Source organism: Falco peregrinus, chromosome 7 (genome assembly GCF_023634155.1).
Source record: "Falco peregrinus isolate bFalPer1 chromosome 7, bFalPer1.pri, whole genome shotgun sequence".
Lineage (NCBI taxonomy): Eukaryota > Metazoa > Chordata > Aves > Falconiformes > Falconidae > Falco > Falco peregrinus.
Window position 1 is genome coordinate 39192056 of NC_073727.1, and position 26768 is coordinate 39218823.

A 26768-nucleotide genomic window follows, 5' to 3' on the forward strand; every position below is an offset into this window, starting at 1 on the left:
CCAAATTTTCAAATGTTGATCAGCAATAACTTGATTATGGTATGTTGTGTCCTTACATGTGTTAACCATTAGTACAAGGGTTGTTTATCTAAAAAAAAAAGAAGCAGCAGCCAACAGCAGCTGGCAAATAAGGCCAGGAGAAATACAAACCAAAAACCAAGGCATAGCTTCCTCTTCTAGGAAGGTTGATTGGCAGCAGCATCAAACTATTTAGGGAGCTGGAGTATCCTCATCCTTCCATAGGGAAGATACACACTAAACACAAGTGATTGGTCTTAGGGCAGCAGTAACTTGATAAAATTTAATAGACTACAGAAAAAAGTAAATAATTGTTTTCTACCTATGAGTTAGAGGCCCTACATTGCAGAAGATAATTAGGAGATTATGCACAAAGGGGTTAGTTAAGAAATCTTCAGGAAATACTGAAAAAGATTTTGGATTACTTAAATGAGGCTGGTAGTAGTAGAATTTTTGACCTCTTCCATCTCCAATTATTTTCTTCTTTCACACTGACCTATAACGCTCTTCTGTGAACCTCCTGATGCACAAAGGCATTGATACAATATTGCTACATGATCTGTGTTTTTATTATAAAAGCAGTTGAAGACATTTTTTTACATCTGATAAGGAGTCATCAGCATGAAACATTTTACTGTCATTTCTGGTTTTAAAGTCTATGACTACAATTGAAATATTTCAGAGGACAAATAGTCACAGAAAATGCCGAGGTCACGCAACAAAAACATTACCTGAGCAAAAAGATATTGGTAAAGGTCTTCCTTCAAAAATACACCTAACCATGTATCTAGTTTGGATGGTATGAGTTTTAAACACCATAGAAAAGTTTTTGGGTTTTGGTGTTTTGGTTGTTTTTTTTTTTTGCTTCTCTTCTTCAAAACCAAACAAATTATGACTGTGATATTTTTTGGTGTACAAAAATAAGGCCCATTAGGTGGAAAAGTGACAGATAGGCTTTGAAAAGCAAAATATCATGTACCCTAGTAGGTAATTTCTCAAATATCCTGTAATTTTACTACTCTAAATAAATATCACATGGTAAGGAGAAAAAGTGAACTTGTATCAGAAGTCCTGGTCAGGACATCAGATAATAAAAGAAAGCCCACGGGTCTACTTTCTGGGTCTGCCGCAGCAAGTGGGATGCGTCTGGAGAAGCAATGGTGTGCCTGGGGCAGACTTCCCTGTCTGACCTGGTCACGCCAGCCTGCTGTTAAAGTAGTCGGAGAGGAACAGAGACTTGCAGGACATGAGTCATACAGATGCTGTGCTGTGAGTGTCTAAGGCTGGGTGAGACATGGCCCATCTAGTAAGATTACAGGCATTTCTCTGAATCCCTTTGTGCCATATTTTCCCCCTGTTTAAAATACATCTAATGCTTGCTGCCTTCTCTTATGTCTGCTGAGCTTGTAAGCACACCTGCTTAAAGAATTGTTGCTGGTCGCGTATCTGCGTTGCACAGTATGGAAGGGACCCTGCACCTCAGACAAGTCTTTCAAGATAAATAAACAAGAGCTTCATTAAGTAGAATATTTAGGAAACAGAAAAAAACCCCAACATACTAGAATGCTCTTCCACAGCTCTAACCACTACAAGTAGCAGGACTGAGACCTAGAAAAGATCGCATTATGTCAAGAGACATGAAATACCCCAGCAAAATGTCATATTGTTGCTTTTTATTTGCTAAAAATAACTGCTCTCAAACATTGCTAATTTGTTTTGGTAGGAATTACAATGTCAAAGTCATGATGGCATACCATGTAAAAATATATGTATTTTTAAAAAGAAGATAGTTTCATAATCGTCATCTTTTACCTGAGAGGCTTATGATGAAAGTCAAAATCACTCATATTACGCCTGGAAACTGTTATAAATAACACCTTGTGGACAAGCTTATCAACTGTGATGGCTCCAAAAACTTCAATATATTAAGATGTATTTGGTCTGCTAAGTCCATCACTCTCTTTGGCAAAGTAAACAAGATTTTGCATTTTAAACTATTTCAGAAAATCTTTGTTCAGTCTTCCATTTCTACATGCAGTCCCCATTGTTCCTTGAACTGCAGGAGATACATTTCTTGGTCCTCTGATGATTTGTCAGGTACCTCTTTCTCATACAATCTGGACAAAATTCCCTCTTTTTCAGGATCATCACACTTGAATATCCCTTTACACACCTGATCTTCAACACTGGACAATGCAGGAATATAGAGTCTTCCAGTATGAGGATCCCAATCTACTACTATGGTCTGTTCACTCTCTTTCTCCATGAGGACCTGTGCTTTTTTTTCCAGTTGAGGATAGGATGTCTGCCCAGATTCTTCCGTATCCAAGTCCACCAAGTTGATATGGGTCTCACCTGGCAGTTCACCTGCTGCATCAACCATCTTCAAATTAAGTTCCTCCATTTTCTGTCCCAAACAAGGGTCTGCTGCCCTCACATCTAGTTGGGGGCAATATGGCTGTCCTGTTTTTATATTAACCAAGTCCCCCAAAGCAACCTGTGGCTCACCTAGTGGTCCCCTGGGAGCAGAAGCCTTCTCTTCTAGTTTCTGAATGGGACTGAAATCTTCAGCCCTTACATCATGTTCATACTCTACAGTCCCTGCATTCTTCTGCCTTGAAGTATTCATTGTTCCAGGCTGGCCACAAGATGGCCAGTTCCCAGTTTGGTCCCATTCCACTAAAATAGTCTCTTTGTGTGAAATATCAAGCAAGTGTTTTGTTTCCAGCACTTCTTTTGAAGGCAAATCCTTCCCTTTGGTGCCATCGTAAACAGTGTAATACCGGGGACTTTTCTTTTCAGATAGATGATTGGATTCCTGAGATGGCTTGTATTCATCCACGTTAACTGTGATAAGGTTAACCACTACTTGTTCACATGGTATGAAAACCTTTTCCTTGCATCTGTCAGTGTAGTGCCATACCTGAAAAGCAAAAAATATTTTTATTTGAATGAAGTATAATAAAAATATCATTGTGCTGCTTCTTATACTGTCATATGTTTTTAAAAGATAAGGCTAGGCTAGACCTTATTAGGAGGTTATTTCAATTTAGGGAAGGAGGAAGTTCATCATATGAACATCTATGTTAATACGTGTTAATATGTTCCACTTTTTTTATTCTTGCCAAAATAAAACTATATTATGACCAACCCTAATATCCCTTTTCTCATCTTCTCCATGTCAAAATAATGGTTAGAGCAATTCTATCAAATTCTGATTTTGTTTCCACCAGCATAAACCCAAGTGACTTCGGAGAAAATGAGTTGTCCTTGGGTCACACATTACAGAATCTATTCCACTTTTCAACCAGCAAAGAGGAAGTACAGTCAAAACCACATCCCACAAGCACAGAGGCAGGTACCATGTTAAGGCACAGCTCACAGAGAATTAAATAATACCAGGTTTCCTTTCAGAGAGGAAGCTACACATCAGGTTGAAGTGCAGCGTATGGAGCCTGCACTGTGCCTTCTGTCACAGGCTGCTTTTGAGACTGTGATCAATCATCTAGTTAAACAACAGGAATCTTCCTGAAATGAGTAAGATTTCTAACAGGAATAAATACTGTATAAGCAGTCACTAAAGGGAAGTGCAATAGAAAAACAACCAGAAGCTGCACTTCAGTGCTTTCAAGCTTTAATGGAAGACTAAGACCACTACTCGATGTACCAGATAGTCTGAAAGCTCCTCCAGGTCAGAAGTGCTGGACCAAAACGAACTGCTTGTCCCACCTCCCCCTGACCACATGGGGTACCCATGTGGAATAGTCTGTAGGCTGGGAAAGCCAGAGAGTATCATTAAAATACCAGGTCTTTAATTACCTGTTACCTTAACATCCACTGAATCCAGAGGTGGAGGAATAAAATTCAAGTTTCAAGGTGGTCATAAAAAAGTGCAGTAGACATTACCCACCCACCCCCAGCATACAAACTACATATTTATTAGAGAAAAAAATTCCTGGAGTCGGAGTTTAGTCTGCTATCGAGTGGGAGTTTTTCACACAGTAGCCCTTTACGTTCTTGGACTGTAAAGAGCTCTGTCCTGCTAGCTCTCCAAAGGAGACCAAGCTACCTCCCCCTACCATGCTCTGCATCCCAGGATAAAGGATAAAGGATAAAGAATAAAGAATAAGAAAGACGGAGAAGGACTTTTTACAAGGGCGTATAGTGACAAGAGGCAATGGTTTTAACCTGAAAGAGGGTAGATTTAGATTGGATATAAGGAAAAAATTCTTTACTTCTTTACCACAAGGGTGGTAAGGCACCAGGGAACAGGCTGCCCAGAGAAGTTGGGGATGCCCCCTCGTTGCAAGTGTTCAAATTCAGGCTAGATGGGGCTTTGAGCAATCTGATCTAGCCAGATGCCCTGCCCATGGCGGGGTAGTTGGACTAGATGATCTTTAAAGGTCCTTTCCAACCCAAACCACTCTGCAATTCCACAAGCCTGTGATAAAGCTGCTGCCTCGTCAAGTGTAGGAGGTGTCTCCATGCACATCTGCACACACTGCAGCAGTTGCTGTTCTACTCGTTCTGAACCCACAGTCCCCCTGTGAACATTTCTCTTACTGCCTCTGTGCTGCTCTAGATTTCTTCAGAAAGATCAGCAGGTTGAAGCCAACTCCCTTATACCATCCCAGGGTGTCAGATCCGATTAACAACAAAGTGTTCATCCCTGTAAGTGCGCGTTTACGGCTGACCAACTTGTTTTGAGGCAACTGTGAGAAAGCTCTGCTGGGCTCATGAGCTGGAAACCAGTAACATTTCTTAGATTTTATGTGTTCTTTCTAAAAACTAACAAACTTTGCGGCTCTAAGAAACTTGCAAACATTTTTTATGTAGAAAGTGTATTGGGGCTGCCTAAGTAAGAATGTGTTTGTTCATACATTTTTGGGTGTTAGCAAATCATGTAGTATTTGAAAGTATTCTTGAAATCCAGGTTAAATTATACGCATGATGCACACATGCTAAATCCTTCCACAGTCACAATTAAGTGGAAAAATCTGGTAATACCCAGTAATAGTACAAGAAAACATCATGGGGTTTTGGTACTGCTTAATTATCTTCCCTTCCTGTTTCCGAATTCAACCAATTAATAATTTTTATTCACTGAATCTCTGCAGTGCTTCTTCCCATATAAATTTAGGGAGTAGTGACCTCCTAACAGAGCTTGCCTCAGTGCCCCTCAGACCTTGCTTATGGCAATGACCCTTCCCAAATGAACAGCTCTGTTCTGATCCTCATTAGCTCTGGTCATCTCAGATGTGCTCACCTTTTCAGACAGTTTCTAACTTGAATTACTACCCTGCTTTTCTGGCATTTAATAACCCTCAATGTGATGTTCTTATCTTGATCTGAGTGGCAACTAGAGCTTTCATTTGCAGCTAGCCATGGTTTCCTCCCAGCTGACTTGGAGCCCTGGAAAATGCACAGCTCTGCTGTGAGTGCCAAGGTCGGCAGTGACCTCCTGCGACAGAGAACACTTACCAGGTTTGTTGGATGTTTCTGTTTGATGACATGAATATACCTGTGCACACAGTAGCATGTCACTGAAATAAAAAGGACAGCCAGCATGATAGGCAGAATGTATCCAAATATGATCGTTATAGTCTCATCTGCTGTTTTATCTGTTAACAAAATGGAAGTTTTCATTGTACTGAGCAACTTTTTACTGTATTTGGATAGTAATGTGTGCATTTACCACACTGCTTTTTGGATATGGGATGCAAACATTTTAGATAAACAAGGAATTTGCAGGAAATTAAAAAAAAAAAAAAAAGACATTTGAGCTACAGGAGAAATTTTTATTATCATCTAAATTATAAATTAAATTCTAAAAAGAATTAGCAACCCACCCCTGCTCAGGTTCTCCTGTTGCTAACTTCAGACTGACCCAGCTCTACCACTACCAAATCCCATTCAAGGTAAAAAAATACTCTCCATTCACTAAGGCTCAAAGAATGCAGAACCTGTTCCTCAAAAATACTGATGCACCTTACAGTCACTAGATCCCAGCTATGTTTTATTAAAGGCAAAGATTTTTTTCATTGGTACAAATGCACAGAGAAGGGAAAAACAATGCTAGCTTTCACTCTTAGAATGGATACATAAAAAGACTACAAACTCCATCACCGTGATTTTTTATACCTTGCATCTTCTTATTGTAATTTGCCAGCTTACACATACCTTTCAAGGTAGCAATGCAATATTCTTTGGAGAACCCACTGTGCAAAAGTGGTGTGGTTACATGTATCTGTGCACTGACACAATAAGCTGTTCCAGGTTCTAACCAGGGCACAACCAAAGTATTGTTGCTGATGGAGAAGAACCACTGGAAGACATAAAAAAAGATAATTTTTTTCCTCTTTTAACTTCTTGGTTACAGAGAGGCGAAGATGAAGACAGGCTGAGAGAGCTGGGCTTGTTCAGCCTGGAGAAGAGAAGGCTCTGGGGGGACCTTATAGCAGCCTGCCAGTGCCTAAAGGGGGGCTACAGGAAAGCTGGGGAGGGACCTTTTACAAGGGCACGTAGTGATAGGACAAGGGGGAATGGCTTTCAACTGAAATAGGGTAGATTTAGATTAACTATAAGGAAGAAATTCTTCAATGTGAGGCTGGTGAGGCACTGGAAGGGGTGGCGCAGAGAAGTTGTGGATGCCCCATCCCTGGAAGTGTCCAAGGCCAGGCTGGATGGGGCTTTGAGCGACCTGGTCTAGTGGAAGGTGTCCCTGCCCATGGCAGGGGAGGTGGAACTAGATGATCGTTAAGGTCCCTTCCAACCCAAACCATTCTGTGATTCTAAGATCTTATATACAACTTTTGTCACAAGCAAAGAAATTCTCTGGAAAGAATAATACTGTAAGAACTGCCAGCTGCATCCTTTTATCTCTGAAGGCAATCAAAACTCAAGTTATTTATTAGGTCACATCCTCTCTGACTGATCTTCCATTCAGTCACTCTTCTACAACTACTGAACAATTTCATGCTTTATATGAAGTAGGACCACATGCCACCACGAGCCCACATTCTCATGCTGATGTTGCAACAGAGCTAAAGCATCGCTCCAGCTCTGTCCTGACGCATAGACCAATGAAAGGCACACAGCACAGTTCCACAAAATCATTCTAATTGGGATGTTTGATAAAGATAGGAGCCTAAAGATAGGTGCTATGTAGACCTCGGAGTCCAAAGTAAAGTAATTGTTATATGTCAAACAATATGGAAAAAAAACCCAACAAAACAAAACCAAAACCAAAACTTCCAATTGCTAATCTTGACATTTTAATACTCCTTTTGACAGAAGCTGACCTATTTGGTGTAAAGGTTCTCTTTTCAGAGAATTCAGAGATTTGCCAGACAGTGATTGTGCCTGGAGGATGGGTATAGAAGAACGAATGTTTTTGTTACTGATCACTGAACTCTTCCTCCTCTACTGTGTTTATGCTGGGAACTACTACTTGCTAATAAAATGTAAATCCACAGAAACAGACAAATTAAGATGTTCAGATGTGGTCACAAAGGATGCGCTTTGTCACGATTTGAGTATTGCCAGTACACTCACTGGCTGGGGAGCAGCCCTGCAGAAGAGGACTGGGGACAGGCAGCAAGCTCAACATGAGCCAGCAACGTGCCCCCACAGCAAAGGAAGCCAACAGCATCCCAGGAGAAGAGGGAGTGGATGGAGGGGACGGAACATCCCCCTCCACTCAGTGCTAATCATACCATGTCTAGAATGCTGTGACCAGTTTTGTTGACCCCAGTACAGAAAGGTCTGGCAAACTGGAGTGGGTTTAGTTGAAGATCACCAAGATGACTGGGGCTGGAGCACGTGCCCTGTGAGGGGAGGCTGAGGGGCCAGAGTTTGTTCCACCTGGGGAAGAGAAGGTGGCTTCAGGGGGACCTAACAGCAGCCACGGAGGTTGTCAAGAGGACAGAACCAGGCTCTTCACAGTACTGAATGGTGGGACGATGCCAGACAATGGACTTACGTTCAGAAAGAGAGGTTCAGATGGATATAAAGAAATACTTTTTTCCCTAAGAGGAAAGTCAAGGAGCGGAGCAGGTGTGCAGTCTCTGTCCTTGGAGGTGTTCAGGATGCAACTGAACAAACTCAAGAGCAATCTGGTCTGAGCTCACAGCTGATCCTGCTTTGAACAGGACTCTGGACTAGAGATCTCCTGAGCTCCCTTCCAACGTGAATGATCCTACAATTCCTATAAAGCTATGAATCCTATTTCAATCCTTGCTGTAACAGACAAAGTGCATTCATTTCAAGAAGCACAGATTTAGTAGGTGCAGTTCTAGAGCCTTGTCAAAACTTACCCGCTTCTTTGTTTTTTTGTTAAGGACAGACACGTCATATTGCAGGCCAGGATACACTTGAAGCAGAGATACGGATTCTCCCTCAGGACTTCTCTTCCATTTCTCAGGAGCCGTAAGAATGATCGAAATAGATTTCTCAGTAGAAGATACACTTACCATGGGTGGATCAATTTTAGCTGGAAAATAAACATGTACAAAATGCAGAAAAATACAGCAGAGACACACTAATTTGACCATGCAGTTTCTTAAAGAAGATGATATTAAATTTTTGTAATGGTTCAGAGAGTCTAAGTAGGACTTCGAACAATTCACTTATATTGGTAGAAAATTATTTTATCAGATAACTAGGAGGATCTTTACAGGGATAAGGCAAACACTGACTGGGAATTTTGCTTAGGAATTCCTGTGACTGCAGAATAAACAACTTTGAAACTCAATTTGTTGAGACAAGCTAAATTACCAGTATGTTCTCAGATTATCATATGTGTGTATATATATACATCTCAGATAAGAGATATTGTGCTCTAGAGTATGATTACTGCTTGGTTTAATAAAGCCTTTTCAAAATCAGAGCTCTTTATACTGTGAATGGGCCACAGCTTTTACTTGCCTTGAGTAAAGCTTTACCATAGCATAAGAGTATTCAGTGTATATATATGACCATATATATAACACACATATACCCCAATTCTAACATGTTTATTTCAGTAACTTCTGCCAAAAGCATAAACGTGAAACAACTGCAAAAAAAATCTAACCTTACGTTAAAATTAAAATACCGTAGGCTACGCAGGCACATGAGTCTGAGCACACAGTATTAATTAAGGCCACTGAACATCTGGCTGTTTGATTAGCTTTCCTTACTGTCTGTAAGAGGGTTGAACCGTGTGGTCTCCACCCAGTCAGAGCACATCCCATTTAGGAAGGCTTTAACGCTTGCATAGTATTGTTCTTCGTAGTCAGAAGTCTCACTGGAGAGGTCACACCATGTTCTGTTGATATTCCTGCATTCTGGCTTTCTAATCCATTTGCCAATGCCGTATCTATATTGAAAAAGAAAGGAGCGGTACAAAAGCTATTGCCATGACATTAGTCACTTGATAATATAGTACAGAAACTGGTGTTACGGCTGATAAAACATCTTGCTTGTTTCACAGAAATCTGCAATTTCAAGGAATTCCCAACTTCACCTGAGATAAAACACAAGATTTCCACAAGTTTAAATCAGAGTCAGCCCTGTCCAGAAGAGGCCATATGGAACTAACCGGGATGTTACTGATATCAGTCCAAGTCCAGTTTTGCTTGCACTGACCAGAGATTTCTCAACTTCAGTCTCCACAGCTTTTGTTTAAACTCTAAACACACGATAACAGAGTCAGGATAATTATTTATACAGAGACAAAGAGTTCTGTCAGAATGGTCAGTGGCTCATCCTGGGGTACGGAGACAGATGATGCTCAGGGACTCCAAGATGAGTGGGCAGGAGACCACTCACTACTGACAGGTACTCCTTTTTCTAGTTTTACAGCCAGACTCCACTGGAATACAACAAACTTCAAAAACCTTACAGTTGAAAAAAGGGGCATATACCTGCTACCAACAATGCCTCGGTACTAACCAGCTCTTATAAACTAGTAGAAGAAATCCAGATTTCCTTGGAAAATTCCTGCCTGAATTTGTTCAGAAGCTCCTGCTCCTCAAATTCATGTTATTAAGAATTTCCCTTTGGCTGCTAATTAGTAAGGGTGTGTGGAGCTTCTGAGTGACTGCAGGACAAGTATCACTCACCAGCATTTTCCACGTAGCTCAAGGTCTTTCTCTCCTAGGTATGTAGAGGCTCGTATGAGTATTTTTGCATTCATTGTGAAAGATGCCCATACCTATGACTACAGACTCTTCTGCAGATCAGCTGACCCTGCACAGTCAGCACAGATAGCGCTCTCTGAGCATTTTACCTTCTACATAATTATCATTCATTCCATAATTACTGAGCACTCTCCCCTGTTCCAGGAGTTGGACTATGTTAGCACAGACAGCAACATATGAGCAAAGGAGGTTGCAGTCTCTGACTGCAGAAGTAATTTCTTGCTTTTCTTAGTAGCCAGTTCAAGCTACAGGAAACTTCTAGAAATCTACATTTGGTTTAGTGTCATGAAAACATTACTAGATCGAGGGAAGCGTAAATATTAGAGGTGAAGTTTGGGAACATTACATCATCCACGACAACAGTGCTACACCTATTTGTAAGCTGAACTTCCAGCATCGTCCTTCAGAATGACCCAGTGCTCTCTCAGTGGGAATGAAGGAGTTGGATTCTGGTCCTTATTCAGATTCCTCGATGTCTTACAAAGGTGCAGACCTTGAAAATATAAGGGTCTGATTCCAATCAGATTACTTTGTTTTCTACAATACTTGACAACTTTAGTGGATTTTCTCCTAGACTAGAGAGGCTTGCAGGATCAGAAGAAACCTGTGGGCATTAGGTGTGTTAGAAATGACCAACGAAACACTGCGTGCTGTTAATATTCTATGAAATACTGTATCTCCAGATCTGTTTCAATGTGTACAGATGTCTAATGTGTACAGATGTTAATCCACAACACAGCCCTTCTTTGTTCTTCTGTCTCATTTCTCAGGAACAGCCCTGAAAGCTTCCATGTGGCATCCTACACTTCTTTCATAGGAATAAAGTCTCCTTATACTTTAACTGGATCTGAAGTAAGCAGTACCAGAAGTGGAAAAACATATTGTTTAACCCACATTTTAATTCTTCTTTCTTGACCTTTTAGCAGTTCTATCTCGCATAAAGTGTTTTTTTCAATTATTATTTAAAATGCTAAAATAAAAAATCAGTGAGGGATAAAATAAACAAGTCAACTTACACTGAATACTTCACCTTGTAGAATACTCCATCTCCTGTGCCTTCTGGTGCTGACCAGTGGAGGACATTCTTCAAGTTTATAGATTCAAAGTGGACGTTCCTAGGGCTGGGCAAAGAACAATACAACTCTCCTGAGAAAGAAAATAAGAAAGGAACAGTATACACTAAGAATCTGCAAATACATATGCTTCCAAGTTAACCAAAAAGATACTTATTTTTAAGTAAGCCATAAAATTCTACATACTGCCTTTCTCACTCCATTAAAAGCACAAGGTTGTTGGCCATGGAAATTAATTTTTTTCAAAAGTGTCCCTAGCTAATGCAGTCCCAAATTCCATCTGTATGAGTGTGTTTTTTCTTTAGCAAAAATGGCTTTGCCATGTATGACAGACATTGGCATAGAAAAATCCAGGGACTGGAAGCTAAAACTAGAAAAGTTCAGCCTAGAAAAGATATGCATTTTTAAAATTGTAAAGGTAGTTAAGTATCAGAACAATTTAACACTGGAAATTGTAAAAAACATCCTTGATGCTTCAATAGAATCTTTTTGCAGCTGAGTGAACTTTTAAAAAAGAAACCAGGCATTTTTAAAAAGGCATGTGGAGTCCACTGCAAACACAGCTTTACAAACCTAAGTATGACTTCGCACTGCAGAATCAGACTGGATGCTCACAAGAGCCCCAGCATCATGCGATAATTCGTGTTGATTCTCCAGAAAGTCAAAAGTGGACACTCTCTGTTAGGTCACTCACGTAAATTGCTTTTTATTGCACCAGCTTTTGCAATGAATAAACAAGCAAGTCTGGGACTCTCAAGGAACCAGTTTCACATCTTCGTGATGTAATGGAGATGCTCACATCATTAAATTGCTGCCCAAATGCAGCCCGATGGGCCCAGGGGCAGAGTCCCAAACTCCAATTTGTGACTCAATCCCCAGCACCTCCTGCCATGAGAACTGCTCCCATGGGAGTCAGTCCGAGACCAGCCCTGAAGCTGCATCTGCTGGGAAGGAGCTTCTCGTTGCAAGTGGCCACAAGAGCATAATGGGGAACAGAAAAAGTGACTCTGAGGTTCTTCAGGACTTTTCAAAACCCTTTGAGCTCTTCCTCCAGGGATGCAATTCTTGTTCTTAAGATAACAAAAAGAAACAAAGAAAGGGGGAAATAAAGCATATTAACACAAACAGTGGGAACCTGTCTGAATGAATAGTCCTTGACCTTTGTTACTTCTGCAAGCATCTTAGGGGTTTTTTGTAGTATATTTCACTGTTACAAGAGTAATAATGTTCATCCTCCTGTATATGGAACATACAGTTGCTTTTGTAAGTAAAAGTCACCACCATTTTCCTGATCAACTTGCTGACTTCTAGCTGTCTCTGAGCCAAACAAAAGCTTTTCTCTTCAATACATTTATTGACACCATCTCCTTGCAATTCTGTAGAGACCAATTACTTTAAACTGTCGGTGGAAACTCCGGGTTTTCCAAGCCTCTAGGTGTATGTTAATGTTCAAAACACTCTGGTGTGTGCCTTCACCTGTATCTTCAGATCATAAAGCTGTTTATGGAGGGTATTTCTAATGTTGCTCTCTTTTATCTCTAGCACTTAGCTAGTGTTCAGTAGCTTTCGAATTTTTTCTAGTCTGAGGACAAATTTCATCAGGTATAGTCCTTTGGGCAAGCTTATTTATTTACAAAAGTATGTAGAAAGTCTCACATCCTTGAACACTCGGACACAGAAGTGCCCCGTGACATCCTGTAAGAGCTCAAACTACAGACCCAATTATAATGACATAAAAGAAGTTTCAGGATGCCAGGGGATGTAAAAGCAGCAGAAAGAGACCTCCAGGAATCTGCCTTGCTCTAACATTTGCTTCTAAGTGGGAGATACAGGATCTAGAAAAATAAAAGGTTTTGATTTTCCCCAAAATAAATGTTCTCTGCAACTGCTTTAGGTGAAACTGATTCAAACGTAAAGATGAAACTGCCCAAGAGAGCCAAGAAGAGTTTAAAATGTGTAACATCTATCCAGTAAAATAAAGAAGCTCCCAAACCACTAATGTGCATGCTGCTAAGTAGAACAAACCAAAACCTGCACCATATGGACTACAAGAAATCATCCATGCATTAAGTTTCATTCATTGTACCACATCTCAGCACCGAAGTGTATGAGACTACAGGAAACCCATCAATTGCATAATCAATGACCAAAGAAGTGGGTTTTTTTTTAAAAATACAATCAGAAGTCACCCAAGCCCTAAGAAAGGCAACCAGGCAATCCATGTAGAAAGGGAGGGAGAGACTAAGGCACAAACAAACTTTCTGTTGCAATTCCCAAGTAGGAGGAAATACAATGTAGGTATTTTCTTAGATTGCTGTAAATCAGAGCCATAAAAGGCTTCTCACTTAAAAACAATGAGGAAAAACTAAAAAGGCCAACAAGGAGAGACTTAAGAATAAATTAAGAGTCTGAAGGAGAATACAGCATATACTGCACAGTCCAAAATCCTCCAGAGGAAAGATTTTAAAAATTCTCCCCTTAAACAGCAGCAGATGAGGAGGAGGTTTGTCCCTGGTAACTTGCGCTCTGAGCTAGGCATCTACTTTGCAATGCTCATAAACAGCAAAGGAAAATAAACTCTTCCATAGGCTGGTTCATCTCTCTAGTCAGAACGGACCATACTGGGTGCATCTCTCTCCTTCCAGTGGAGACAGTGGCCAAGCCCATCAGCCTTGATCTCTGCTTCCTCAGCAGTTAAACTTCTCAGAGATGCACCTTGTCTTGTCCAGGGAGTGGTGGGGAACACTGTAAGGCTTCACATGAGGAGGATAATCTGTCCTCTATCTACCACGAACAAGGAGGAAAAGGAACAGAATTCAGTTTCAACAAGGAGGCACTGGGAGCAACCCCTTGTGGGAAGAGGAGCAATATGTAAAGATGGGTCACCCTGGAAGGCTCCTGGATGTTTTGAAGGGCAAATTAGAAAAACATCTGCCAGAAATGACACTACTTTAGCCGATTCTGTCTAGGGGTAATGGGCCAGACTGGGTGATCTCTTAAGGTCACTTCCAGCCCCATTTTGATAGGTTTTCTTATACTATCTGATATTACTACACACTGTGTAGTAATAAATTTGGCAGGGGTACTGCTGAATCCAGTACAGAACAGCTAAACACATCCTTGGCAGCTAATAGCTCATTTTTCACACATTTTTTCTTTAAAAGTTTTTAAAATGTGTACTGCTTATTAGGCTAATACATAGTCACCAAACTGAAGTGGACAGAGGCAGCCAACTCATCACAAAGGAAATTAGTTCCATCGGGTTTCTAAATAGTTTTTGTTTCTATGCACTTTTTTACATTTGTCCATCATTGCATAAAAACACTTACATTCCTCAAGCACATTTTAAAGTAGCAAGAGTCATAGCATCATGGAATGGTTTGGGTTGGAATGGATCTTAAGGATCATCTAGTTCCAACCCCCCGCCATGGGCAGGGACACCTTCCACTAGACCAGGTTGCTCAAAGCCCCATCCAGCCTGGCCTTGGACACTTCCAGGGATGGGGCATCCACAGCTTCTCTGGGCAACCTGTTCCTATCCTCACCACCCTCACATTGAAGAATTTCTTCCTTATAGCTAATCTACATCTTTCAGTTATAAGCCATTCCCCCTTGCCCTGTCACTACATGCCCTTGTATTTATCCGATACATTAAAATATTTTTAAACTAGTTAACATGTAAAGGTGATTTTTTGTCCTTTTTTTTTTTTTTTTTAATTTCTCTCCTCCCACTGTGGTTTCTGCTGTGGTAAATGCAGTTTTGAAACAGAAGCACTGACTGCAGCAGATGAGCCAATCTCAGCACGCAGAACCCACAGGCTGTATCTTTACAAGATCAGAAGCATCACACACTGCCAGCATGCTCCCACCTGCCCCAGCTCAGTGTGATTTGGAAGGCAGAGGGACCGAGACCGTTAACTTTCCATTAGCTGCAAAAGCAGAAATTTGATTTCTATTTCTGGTCTTGCCCCTTCAGTAAAGGCTTCTGTTTGCCCTTACAACAAATTGTGTAGTTTTTTTATGCCTCAATTCAGGATCTTTAAAACAAGAATAAGACTGCCATACTCCCCTGTTTCTCCAGGAAGAGTCAAGAATAAACTCCTTCATGTCTTTTCAGTGCTCAACAGTATCAGGAGGCATGCTGATCTATACGTGTATTATCTATTCTATATTATAGAAAATAGATCATACACAGAGCTTGTTCGTTCCATGGTGATCAGTCAGGAAAGGACTCAAGTATACACACCAACTGAATATTTCAATATCTTGTATTTAAATACAATATACTCTGTTATATTCTGATTTTGCTCCCATTAAACAGAATTAAAAGCATAGGTGTTGCACTGAGTATTTTCAGTTCATATTCGCCAATGTGAGAGCAGAAAGCAGTTGCACATCTTGCTTTGCTAGGTTTATTCTACCTCACTGATAGTATGCAATGGCTGTCATCACTTCCCAGCATCACGAAGTCAGTTTATTTCTTGCATGGAAAAATCTGGAGCTGTTATTGCTGTCTTTGGAAACACGGTAAATCAAACCTTGAGTAATATCATTCTTTACATATTCATGACTCTGCACACCTGGACTGGAAATAAATATTAATATATTAGTAGTAATACAGGCTTGCAAACTTCACCACCACAAGGAAGAGCCAAGTCCTGATCTTAGAATAAGCTATTGCAAGACTTTCCAAAATAGACATGACTTAGCCTGAAAACACCTTCACATATGAGCAAAAAAACCCCACTGACGTCAGTGAGATTATTGACATGAGTAAAAGACTGCATGACAGGTGCCTCATCTTCTCTTTATGAAAGTGTCTGCTGGGTTTAAAATCCTGGTCAGTTTTAGCTGCATAGAGCTCCCTGCCAGTTATGCACCTTGCTCAAGTCGGCACTGTTCAGAGCTCAGTTTTGGTTATAGCCATACGTACCTATCTATACACACACATATATAAACACAAGTATAAATACACATAATTTCCATGTTACAACTATTGCCCATTCAGTGTATCTGCTTTCTATCGGCTAGGAGGCACCACCTATCTCAGTGACAAACAGCTGTGCTTAACGTCGATGCTACAGAACAAATACAGCCGCAGCCACCCATGCCCTCTCGCTATAAACAGGTTTGTTACCTCTTCACTTGAGTGGGGTAACCTAGAAGCTGCAAAGCATAAAAATACATAAATACATAAAAACGTAGGTATTTTTTCTGTACGCTGGCTGAAGTTCTGGGGTGGAGAGGAGGCAGAGGACCCACCGAAAGCTGACCTCTGGGCTCAGAAATGCCTGCTGTGTAAGTGCTGTTGTTGACTGTACTGCTCTCAAGCAGAGCCATGATCTGTGGTATTTTACCGTGTCACGGCTACAAGGGTGAAAACACCAAACTATCCAATAAAATAAAACAACAAAGAAGGTCACAGGGCTTCTACAGAAAACCATAAGATATAATTTAAGACAGTGAGTGATGTGGAAAGACCTAAGACAGAAAGGCCAGCTTTACTGCAACACAGCTTTTCCCAACAGCCACAGCAGTAAAAGCCAGGGACCCCTTCCCTACCGTCGTCCCAGAATTTAAAAGATAAACTCCTTTTCTGACAGTGACAGAGACCTTAGCTTCAACTGCTGTTGTATTTTCTTATACCAAAGTGTGTATGGAAGTGACTCTGATGGAACTGGCTCCTTTGTGCTGGCACTGAACTTAAGAGCAACGCTGCAGGCGTGCCCCATGCCTCACCATCTGCAGCTGCCACTTCAAGGCCACGGATCTAATCCAAACACACACCTCAGAGAGAGGGCGATCTCTGAAACAGGCTGAGTCCTCGATTCACCTTTTCCCACTGGGAGCTTAGACCCGCCAGTGAAGCACCAAGCAATTTAGGAGCAATCCAGAACACCAAACATTTGTTTCTGGTGATGCTGTAAGCCACTGCCCTTTCTTTAGTCTTTCTGTTCAGGTTTGGGTGACTTCCACCAAACTCCTGTGAAATCTTGCTTGCTCCTTCTGTGCTGCCGCTCTTCATTTTTAAAGGAATTTTTGCTCTCTCTTCTTCCTCCAGCTCATCTGTTTCACTGGTTATGTTGTGCTCAGGGAAAAACATTCCCTCAAACACATGCCTAAGCATAACATCAAAATAGTCATACTCAGAACAAATGTCCATTCAGCATCATGTTTGGTGGCACTCACTAGCAGAGGGTTGGGGCTGCCTTTTCTGACACAGCTGCAGCCTCAAGCAAGCAGCACTGGCTGTGCAGGGATGCGAGGGAGTACACCAAGGGCTAAACAGGGGCACCGCGCCAGCACTGGAGATCAGAAGTTATGGAGAGGAAGAGAAACCCAGCAAAGCCAGAACACATGCCAGCAGATGCTATTACCTGCTATTAGTCACCTTAGTAACAATTTAAACAAATAAGTAAACTTTTTTTTTTTTTTTTTAATTGAATGGGCTTGAAAGTTTCTCTCTGTGCCAATTCCTTCAGATTCAGACTCAATGGGCTGGATAACGAGGAAGGGGAGGAGGAGGAGGAGGAGAGGCAGGCAGGAGTCATCACATCTTAGCTGCCTTTCTCCTGGTGGGTTGCTGGAGCTGTGGGACCTGGCTGTGAAGCTGGGCTAGTGAAACCCTTAGACTTGAGCAGCGCCACGGGAATGCGGGGAGCAGCACCGCGGTGATTTCCTCCAAGTCACAACAGCGCCCAGAGCTGACCACCAAGCTCAGCCCTGCCCTCAGGAGCAGAGCCCAGCACCGCCTGCGCGGGGGGCACCCGGCAGAGAAAGACGCAATGCGATGTGACGAAAGGGACATGTAAGACTACATAACAAACAGGTGGTAGAGCAGATGGAAAGGCATGACAGAAGAGGTGGGGAAACGCGGGGAGAAGGATGAGACTGGGGCACGCGGGGTTTGTTTTTGCAGGAACAGGCACGCTTGCCGTTGCAGACAGTTGAACCTGAGGAGCTCCGCTCATGCAGGGAAAAAACATGAGCGGAGCTACAGATGGCAGAGATGCAGAAGCGGGACTGAAGCTGCGGCTTGTCCTGACATGTTCTCCTCCATGTGATGCCTTGCATTTACTTATCCAAACAATGTCCTAACTTATAAAAACACCTCCACAGAGAATATCAGTCAAAGAACATTTCAGCCAGTCCAGGAAGACCTAACTTCACAAAGGAGAAAGTCTTCCCAGTCTGTTGAAGGCTTGCTAGGAGACAGCTGGAGAGGGCCATGGCAGCTGACATCCATTCCTTTTTTAACTTGTATGACAGAAATGAAATAAAGTGCATTCTCTTCCCACTGTGTAGAATGTTTGCAACTGCAAGCGCAGAGCTCACACTACCTAACCATGCCCTGCTGCAAAAACCTTTCCTTGATGCGCTCCAGCAGGAGAAAGTGATTGTAAGTATGTTTTCTATTAACTCCAAGTGATCAATACTGGCCTGAACCAAGGTGAGTGGAATTCAAGGTGTGCTTGCCTAATATTACTCGCAACCCCTTCAAGGCTTTCTGAGTCATGCTCCATCAGAGGTGTTTTGTATTTACTGTTTGTTGTTTCTATTTTTCATTAACCAATTGAATCATTTTTGTTAAGTTTGAAATGCAAAAACATTTTTTGTCAAAAAGAACCGATTGTAAAAGCCCACTGTTGACACAGTTCCATAACACAATAGCTGTTTTTTAAAACTGATGTTTTGAAGTTATATAAAATATTTAAAATAGCCTGACTATCCAGTGTGTAATTTTGAGGATTTTCTTTTCTCCCTAGAACATGTTTAGCATTAACCATTTATTACTACTTAGATCAACCACAACCCAACAGCCAAGAAAATGAAAGCTTAATTAGAATACCTCTGACATCTTAGATTTGTTTTACAAAATACCCAAGGTTAAGTAAGCTTTCTGTTTGAAATATTAACAATCATGCTGTGTGACAGTTACCAGCCGAGTCCTGACACACCACATTTTGGAACTCTCCTAATCCATCTTTGTATAAAATACCTATTTTTTTTACACAGAAACTGAGCAAAAATTAGTTTTGGCTTTCATCACTTAATGCTGGCTAATATCTCTATTAGGCAACAACAGTCCAATTAGAATTGACAGCATTATATTTACTGCCTAGCAGGTGTCACTCCTTGCTCTCTGACCTACTGATGGCTTGTCTAGAGAAGGGATTTTGCTTTTCTTGGGAGTCCAAACTAATTTAATTAGTGAAACCCCTGATTCTGAATCTACATTTTCCCTCGGGCAGGAAATCGAGTGTGATGTCAATGGAGGATAAGCACTTGATTTCTGAGGGAAAGGCAGTCCTCTGAGGAGTCATGGTGCAACTCAGACACCTCCTGCATCTGAGATCCGAGAGGAAGGACCAGCACTCCTAGCAGGTTTGCAAAGCCTCATCTCTCGCAGGCAACTGGGCTGCCACGGTCACACAGCCACCCCTGTCTGAATGACTGTAAGGGGCCTCTTTCCAGTCCCCAGCCAGTGCTTGCAAACAGAAAGAGGCAATTTCAAGGTGACCCTGTTGGACAGCCAGCACAGCCCTAGTTTTGATCTCTTGCATGGCGCTGGAAACCGGCTGGCAACACCCCAGCAGACGTGAGGCAGCCTGCTGAGCATATCTGCTGTCTGAAGCACTCACAGAATTGTTTTTCCCTGTTGTGCCCCACATTTACATTTCTCCCCACAGATGAGCAAGGACATAAGCACCTCTGGGAAGCAACTGCTTGTAGAGAACTCACAAGAAATGAAGATTTCCTGGGGCGCCCACCCATTTCTGTTGTTCTCCTGTTAGGTATGGGCTGGTGTGTTTTGAGGCACTGTATGACTGTTCAGCATGTCCCACAGTAATTTCAGATAAGAACAAGTCAGTATCTAATTATAGGTATGGTAGTATTTTTAGTATCTTTCCTGTTATCAGAAACCATTTCTTTGTGAAAACCACCAGTCATGGTTTTTAGACTCATTTACCTGCCTATAGATTTAAAGTGATTTTGCTGTACAAAGGAAGTTATTCAGCATAACACCTTTTACATGTAAGATAGGAAACACTGCCTCGGAAATAGTGTTAAAGGTGGAAACGTGCCCAGCTGGACCCTGGGACAGTGCAGTGCTGCTGATGTTCATGGGAACTCCCAACACATTTTGACAAGTTGCCCATCGCCCAAGCTAGTGGAGAAGCTCACTCTTGGCCATGTTTGAGCTACTGCAACTTGATTTAGACACGGAGAGTCAAACAAGTCTATTTCTGTGCCTGTCTGCTACCTTCCTACAGTGGGAAAAAGCCCTGTCAGCAATTACACGTGCCTCAGCCTTCTCAGGGCACAGTGTTTTCAGTGCTTCTGAGCCACATCCTGTACATTACTATTTTGACTACAGTACCCCCTAAGAGCAGGATATTGATGTACTTTCAGAAAAGGTAAGGAAAGCCAAGAGAAGTAAAGTCTTTTGCAAACCAGATGCAGTAATAGAGACTAGTTCACCTGCTCCCTCCAGCCTTTGAGAAACTAGTAGAAAATAAATTAACTCCTTTCATCCAAGGGCCGTAATACCTACTTGCGTGTGTTCTTACGCATGGAGTGTGATTAAGCTCAAATATATAAATCTTGGTAACAGCATGCAAGATCCTTTTACCTCCTAAAGCAACATTCTTCTTCTCTTCTCTTTGGACACATTCCTGTTCTCATCACAGAAACAGGAGTGGAAAATGGAAGGCTGAATAATAGCTAAGCCATGAAGTGAGATTTAACTCATGGTGCTGGGGTATAAAGGAGGGAGGAAGAGACTACAGTCTTCCTCCTGTCCCTTCATTGACCCTAAAATACTCTTGTAGTAGTCAAGCAGACAAGAAAAGTCATCTGTTTTCCACAGGAATGAAAAAGGGTTTATTTAATCTCTTCATATGTGAACTACCCCATACCTCCAGTCCCACAAGTTGTTTCTTATTCTTTCTGACTTGCCTAATTTTACTGTACTGTTTTCAAGATAGCATGAGCAGTGGATAAAAAACTGCAAGTTTCTGGTACACCAAGTATAAAGCACAAACAGATCTGTACTTCATTTAAACACAGCTCTCCAGTAAAACCTCGTTTTTGTCTAGAGACGAGCCTGGCTTCCAGAACTCAGGCTCAGAAACCAAGCTTCTTAAAATATGGGAGCTCATTTGGCTCATAAAGGGTGATCTTGTCTCTCTCTCAGCTATTAATCCTGGAGTTGTAATCAACCACTTCTTGGAGAGAAATCAATCAGCAGAAATCAATCTGTACAAGCCACAACTATAAAAACAAACATAAACTGGAACCACACATGCACAAATGGCTTGAGTAATCCTAACCACTTTCTTCTCTTGGAATTAAGACTATAAAGGCCATTAGAGAACAACAGCCACGGAAGGGTAAGGTTATGCGTGACAATGGTGAACCTGAATGTCTGCATGGGGAATTGCAATGCACATCTAAGTTTTGGACCTTAATCACAGATCCCAGCAGTACTGGTAATGTCTCTACAGAATTAACTACCTCCTTTAACCAAATCCATTCCTAACTGACAGGCATTAAGAATTTGTAAAGTTGTGGAAATCATAAGCAAAGCCAAGCACTAGGGCAGAGATGGCAGCATTGTCTGAAACAGCCTGGCATGAGACTGGAAGTTGGAGATGAGAAGACAAGGATGAGCCTTTCAACTATATGAATATGACACTCCTTCACATACTGCAGTTCTCCTTATGCCAATATCCCTTTTTATTTATTTCTATGTTACATGTATTCTTCTTTCGCACTGGCAGAGCACCAGGAAACAGCACATAAAAGCACTGAGCTCAGCCCTCCCATATACTTCCACTCTTTACTACTGAAGATTAATACCCTCTCCGGTAAATGCACAGATTACCACCACCAAAAATGCAGTTCAATCCTGCCGAGCATATAGACATATACCAGGTAATACAAACTACTGCATGCATAAAATTGTCAAGTTTTCTGAGGGTTCAAAAATCTTTATATTTTACAGTATTTTTCCCCACTGCTTTCCCCACCTCTACTGTTGCATGAACATGTTTTTTCTTCTTTGAATCATTTAGCTAACCAAAGACAACAATTGCCTTTGAGTTCTTCCTGTGTCTGGGTAACATACAACCATCACTTCAAATGCAATCTATAAACTTCCCAGTACATAGCACAGATTATATCCACAGGGTGATTAACCTGGTTATTAAGTGCACATTGCATGTCTTACACACTAAATAATCTGATGCTCCAGTACGCTATTCAATACTTTAGCTGATACTTACTGGCTGTGTCTACACAACTGATCAGCCTCTTCTCAGATCATAAATGTACCTTAAATCACCTTGTACCTTAAATACACAGATCATAAATGTACCTTAAATACACAAACATCTCAGCACTGCTCAGCTCAGAGCCAAGCATTTCACTTGTGTCCGTCACAAATTATGGCTGCTGCTCAAAGACCATGCCTTCATGCAGGAATAAAAGTGGTTGGTCAGGCTTTGTTTCTATCAAAATAAGCTGAGCAAGTCACTTCTGCTCCTCAGCTTTTTGGGGGAGTGAATTGCAAACAGCAGTCTCTTCCCTTCTCTTGAACCCAGAGCAGCACCCACACACAGGGTCTTCAAGTTTTTAGAGCACTGCATGTATACTGACCTGAGGAAGTCCTCTCAAGGATTCACTGTGGGAATGCAACGAGGAAAGGAAGTGGATTATTAGCACTGGAATACTGCCTACCTTCTGGATGGTTTTAACATGTCTGGGCATCAATGTGGTCCCTGAACTCCAGCTCAATGGTTTAACTGCAAAGCCCATACCATGACCCCTTTCATCCTCTTATTCTGTATTTTCCAGAACAACATCTTGATCAAAAGGGATATTTTGATCCTTTCAGGGCTCTAGTAACTGTGAAAGAAAACATACTGAAAGTTGTTTAAAGGGAGGTCTGAAGCTGTTTCTCAAAATACAGATCTACTTATTAGTAAAAATATGATACAGTAGAAGATGAAACGCAAGTAATTGAATCAGGTGTGTCAAAGCAGACCAAGCAACTCTTGCAACTATTACAAAACCTTAGAAGGGGAAAACTTTCGAGGTCCCATCATAAGAAATGTAGATGGTATAGCCACGTACCAACTCCAGTGAAATCTAAGACTGTGTCTACGTTAGTGAGTAATACAACCAAATATGAGCAAGTCTGTTACATGAAAATGTTGGTACTGAGAAAATCTTGACTACACTACACATTTCAGGTTTTCTCTTTCTAACACTGGACTAGCTCTACTTGCATTAGATATGCTGATGAAGCACAACTTCCAGAGCAGCTTCATCCAGAAGAAATCTAGTTCCAAGTCTGCGTCACAATACAGGCAAAAACACAGTAAGTGAAATGATTGAGAGATTTGCTCCAAAATCACATGCCTTATCTGTAAGGTAACAGTAAATAGGCCTTAAATATAGTAATAACAAACATGCCTGACATAAATCAAAACGTTTCTGGTTTTGCAGTCCAGCATTCAGGCTCTTTTCCCTTTCTTAAGATAAGTATATATTGTAGCATCCATTGCATTTTCTTCTGTACAGATCTACAAGACAGAGACTGAACTCTACAGGCCAGAAATTTAAAGGTTTCTCTAACGGCAGAAGAATGTAGTAGGGAAACCACCACGAAGAGCATGGGGAAGGATTTAAGATGGAGCTTGGTAAATTTATTTTCTACTTCAAAAATTCAGGATGTTCCTTCCTATCCTTATAAATTTCTTGCAAAAATTAAAATACTCTCCCATGTGCTAAAGAGGAGCATGCTACATTTCTTGATTCTGTTGATTAAACAATGAATTGCCAATTTTTTTTCCATTTTGCATTGTCTGTACTTTTTCATTTGCTCTAGAGTACAGATTTTTAAACAGTGGGTGAAACATTAGTTTATAAAAATCCCACAGAAGTGCAACAACAAGTGAAATTTTTGTCCTGTGCAAAACCAGGTAATGCGCAGATAGCCTGTTAGGTGGGCACAGATCATTAGACAGCAGTGCCCTAGAATAAAATGCAGACAGAGACCGCTGAAACAACAGATGTAATCCAGTAAGGATAAAATTGTACCCACTAACACCACAGTGAAAAGAAAAGGTGTTTTGCTCGATGTTTTGCAAAGGTCCAGCTCTAAGTTAGTATTTATGTGCTGCTGCCACAGAGTTCAGAAAAGAGTCCAACAAAAGATCCCAAAGGGATGGGCACAGCACAGATCCTGTAAGGTGCAAGAATTTGAGTCTGTGAAGTCCTGCTGTAAAACTGCTTTCCACGGCACCTGCGCCCTGGTATAATCTGTTCCTATTCCAGCACCAGACCAAGCCTTCAGGGCAACTGCAGTACCTTCTGAACTGCATCTGCTTGCGACTGGCAACCCAGGCTTCTTCTGTTGGAAGCAAGTACCCAAAAGGGGCTCCTCTACCTATCACTTCAGAGAAACAGCAGGAGCATTGCTACTGCAGTTCTGCACCTCATGTAATTTTTCCATTGTTAGTAATATACTGCTAGGCTGAATTAGACCAACTTTTACTGTCTCATGCTGCAAGAGGTGAAAATGGAAGCTCTAAGCCTTCAGTGAAAGGCACAGCTCTCCCTTCCGTGCTGTCAACAAAAACTTAAAATTATGTCTAACTTTTAGGTTTTATCCTCAGGATATGTGCAAAGAGATTCCCTTCTCCCTTCAACAACCATTAGACAAAACCAACATCACCCTCTTGACATTTTTCTAAACCTTCTTTGGAATCAAAAAATTAAACCCAGTTGTAATCAAATTTTAAATGTTTTAAAAAAAGGGCAACTGAATGCCAGTTATACAGATTTTCCAAACACTTGCACGGACGATCAGCAGATTTAGAGAAAATGAAAACGACGAGGTCAGTTATCTGAAAAGAAGCTGGCATTGGTCTGAAAGCCACTCAAAATCCCTGGTGCATAACGGAATAGTTTGTCACAGGAGTTAGCTGGGACACAGTACCTGGTGCTACTCAGGAGCACTGAGGGTATGAAGAACACTCCTTACTACCATGTCCAGCTGTCACAGGATCTGGAAGTTTTGCTGTGGATTTAAATGGGAGCAGACTCTGTCCTTATGCATGTAGTTTTGGAGGCAGTATTTGCAGCAGAGAACAGCGTGATGGCAGAGTAGGTCCCTCAGAAGATCTGCTAATCTCTGCAATGCCTTGCCTGGTTTTATACTCGAGGGAAATAAGTGTGATGCTTTCAGCAGCAGCAGGGCGCCCACCACGCACACACAGCGCGCAGCTCCGCTGTACAAGCTCGCTCCCCCGGTGACCCCTCGGCCGAGCCGCGCACCGCTCCCTGCGGAGCTGCTCCCACGGCCGCCCCCGCTGACAGCTTCGCTGCTCCCGGTCTGCTCGGGTGTGCGGCTGTCACCGGAGCAGTGCTCCGGTCCAGGTGGGAGAAGGGAATCAGAGGCGCTCAGGACACCGGCACGTGAGCTGAGGATCCGTCAAAACCCATCCTGCCTTTTGTTATCATGTCTCTCTCGACTGCTCGGGCAGGACTCCCGGGGATGGCGACTGTCAAGCAAAAAGCAAACACCGAAGGTATGTGGGGAATTACCCCGATGAATACAGTGAAGACTATCTCAAGAGCATGCTGTCAACTTCCAGCTGAAAGTAAATCAACACACAGCTTTGTAAAACCTAACTCCAGCGTAACTATGGAGTAACGAAAAAGACGAAGCAACTTCACAGAAATACCCAGCCCTCTCCTTCCAGCTCAGTACCGGCATCAAATCTAGGCGCTCCCGCCTAACACGAACGGCACACAGCACCCAGCCCGGGCCCGACCGGCGGCGCCGTGGTCGCTACGGCACGGCACGGCACGGCACGGCACGGCACGCCTCGGCGCTACGAGCCCGCGGGGCCGCGCTGCTCCGCCTGCCCCGGCCGGCCGCCGTGCCAGGCTCAGCGGGCGCGGAGAGGCGGCGCGGGGGCCCGGCTGCCGCCCCCGCCCGGGCAGGGACGCGCATCCCCCGCGGGCGGGGGGCCGGGACCGGCGGGCAGCGCCGCCACCTACCTGTGTGCGCCGCGGGGGGCGGCGGCAGGAGCAGCGGCAGCACCAGCAGCCAGGCCGCCCCCCGCCGCGGCTGGCCGGCGTCCATGGGGGTCACATCTCCGGGCCCGGGGCACCCCGCTCCCCTGCGCCGCCGCCGCACGGCAGGGAGGGGCCGGCGGCGGGCGGGCGGTGCAGGGCGGGGGAGGAGGAGCCGGGCGGGCAGCGCCGCGCTGGTGGGGGGGGGGGCGGTGCGGTGCGGGGGCTGCGCGGGCGCGGGGCGGTGCGGGGGCTGCGCGGGCGCGGCGTATCGCCGAGCGGAGGGGGGTGTCTTCTGCTGCGCCGCTCGGTGCTGTCACTGCTGAGTGACGCTCCCCCGAAGCCACCCCGAGCCGTGGGGGGGCGCTATCGCGCCCCTTTTTTTGCAGAGGCAGCTGAAGGCGGA

At 42.8% G+C, this 26768-nt stretch overlaps 1 protein-coding gene across 4 annotated transcripts; it reads right to left on the reverse strand.

Annotated features, from left to right (window-relative positions):
* Positions 1–1674: 1674 nt before the first annotated feature.
* Positions 1675–26552, reverse strand: IL20RA (interleukin 20 receptor subunit alpha). Of its 4 annotated transcripts, none has more exons than XM_055809870.1 (7): positions 26348–26552; positions 11216–11345; positions 9198–9376; positions 8334–8509; positions 6199–6343; positions 5500–5561; positions 1675–2941 (listed from the first exon to the last, which is right to left on the reverse strand). In XM_055809870.1, exons 1-7 carry the CDS (start codon positions 26430–26432, stop codon positions 2033–2035), a joined length of 1686 nt encoding a protein of 561 aa, XP_055665845.1. In that variant the 5' UTR covers positions 26433–26552; the 3' UTR covers positions 1675–2032. The 4 variants fall into 4 exon arrangements, with proteins under 4 accessions (XP_055665845.1, XP_055665844.1, XP_055665847.1 ...); XM_055809869.1 differs by having other exon boundaries at positions 5500–5639; positions 26348–26550; XM_055809872.1 differs by having other exon boundaries at positions 5500–5639; positions 11230–11320; positions 26348–26481.
* Between the last annotated feature and the right edge of the window lie 216 nt (positions 26553–26768).

Bases quoted from the DNA above. Each gene is read 5' to 3' on its own strand.
- IL20RA (XM_055809869.1), bottom strand. From the start codon at position 26,432: ATGGACGCCGGCCAGCCGCGGCGGGGGGCGGCCTGGCTGCTGGTGCTG. The intron at 11,346-26,347 runs GTAGGTGGCGGC...TTTCTTTCTCAG, and splicing joins GCCCCCCGCGGCGCACACAG to GAGAGTTGTATTGTTCTTTG. The intron at 8,510-9,197 runs GTAAGGAAAGCT...TTTATTTTCCAG, and splicing joins GTTCAACCCTCTTACAGACA to CTAAAATTGATCCACCCATG.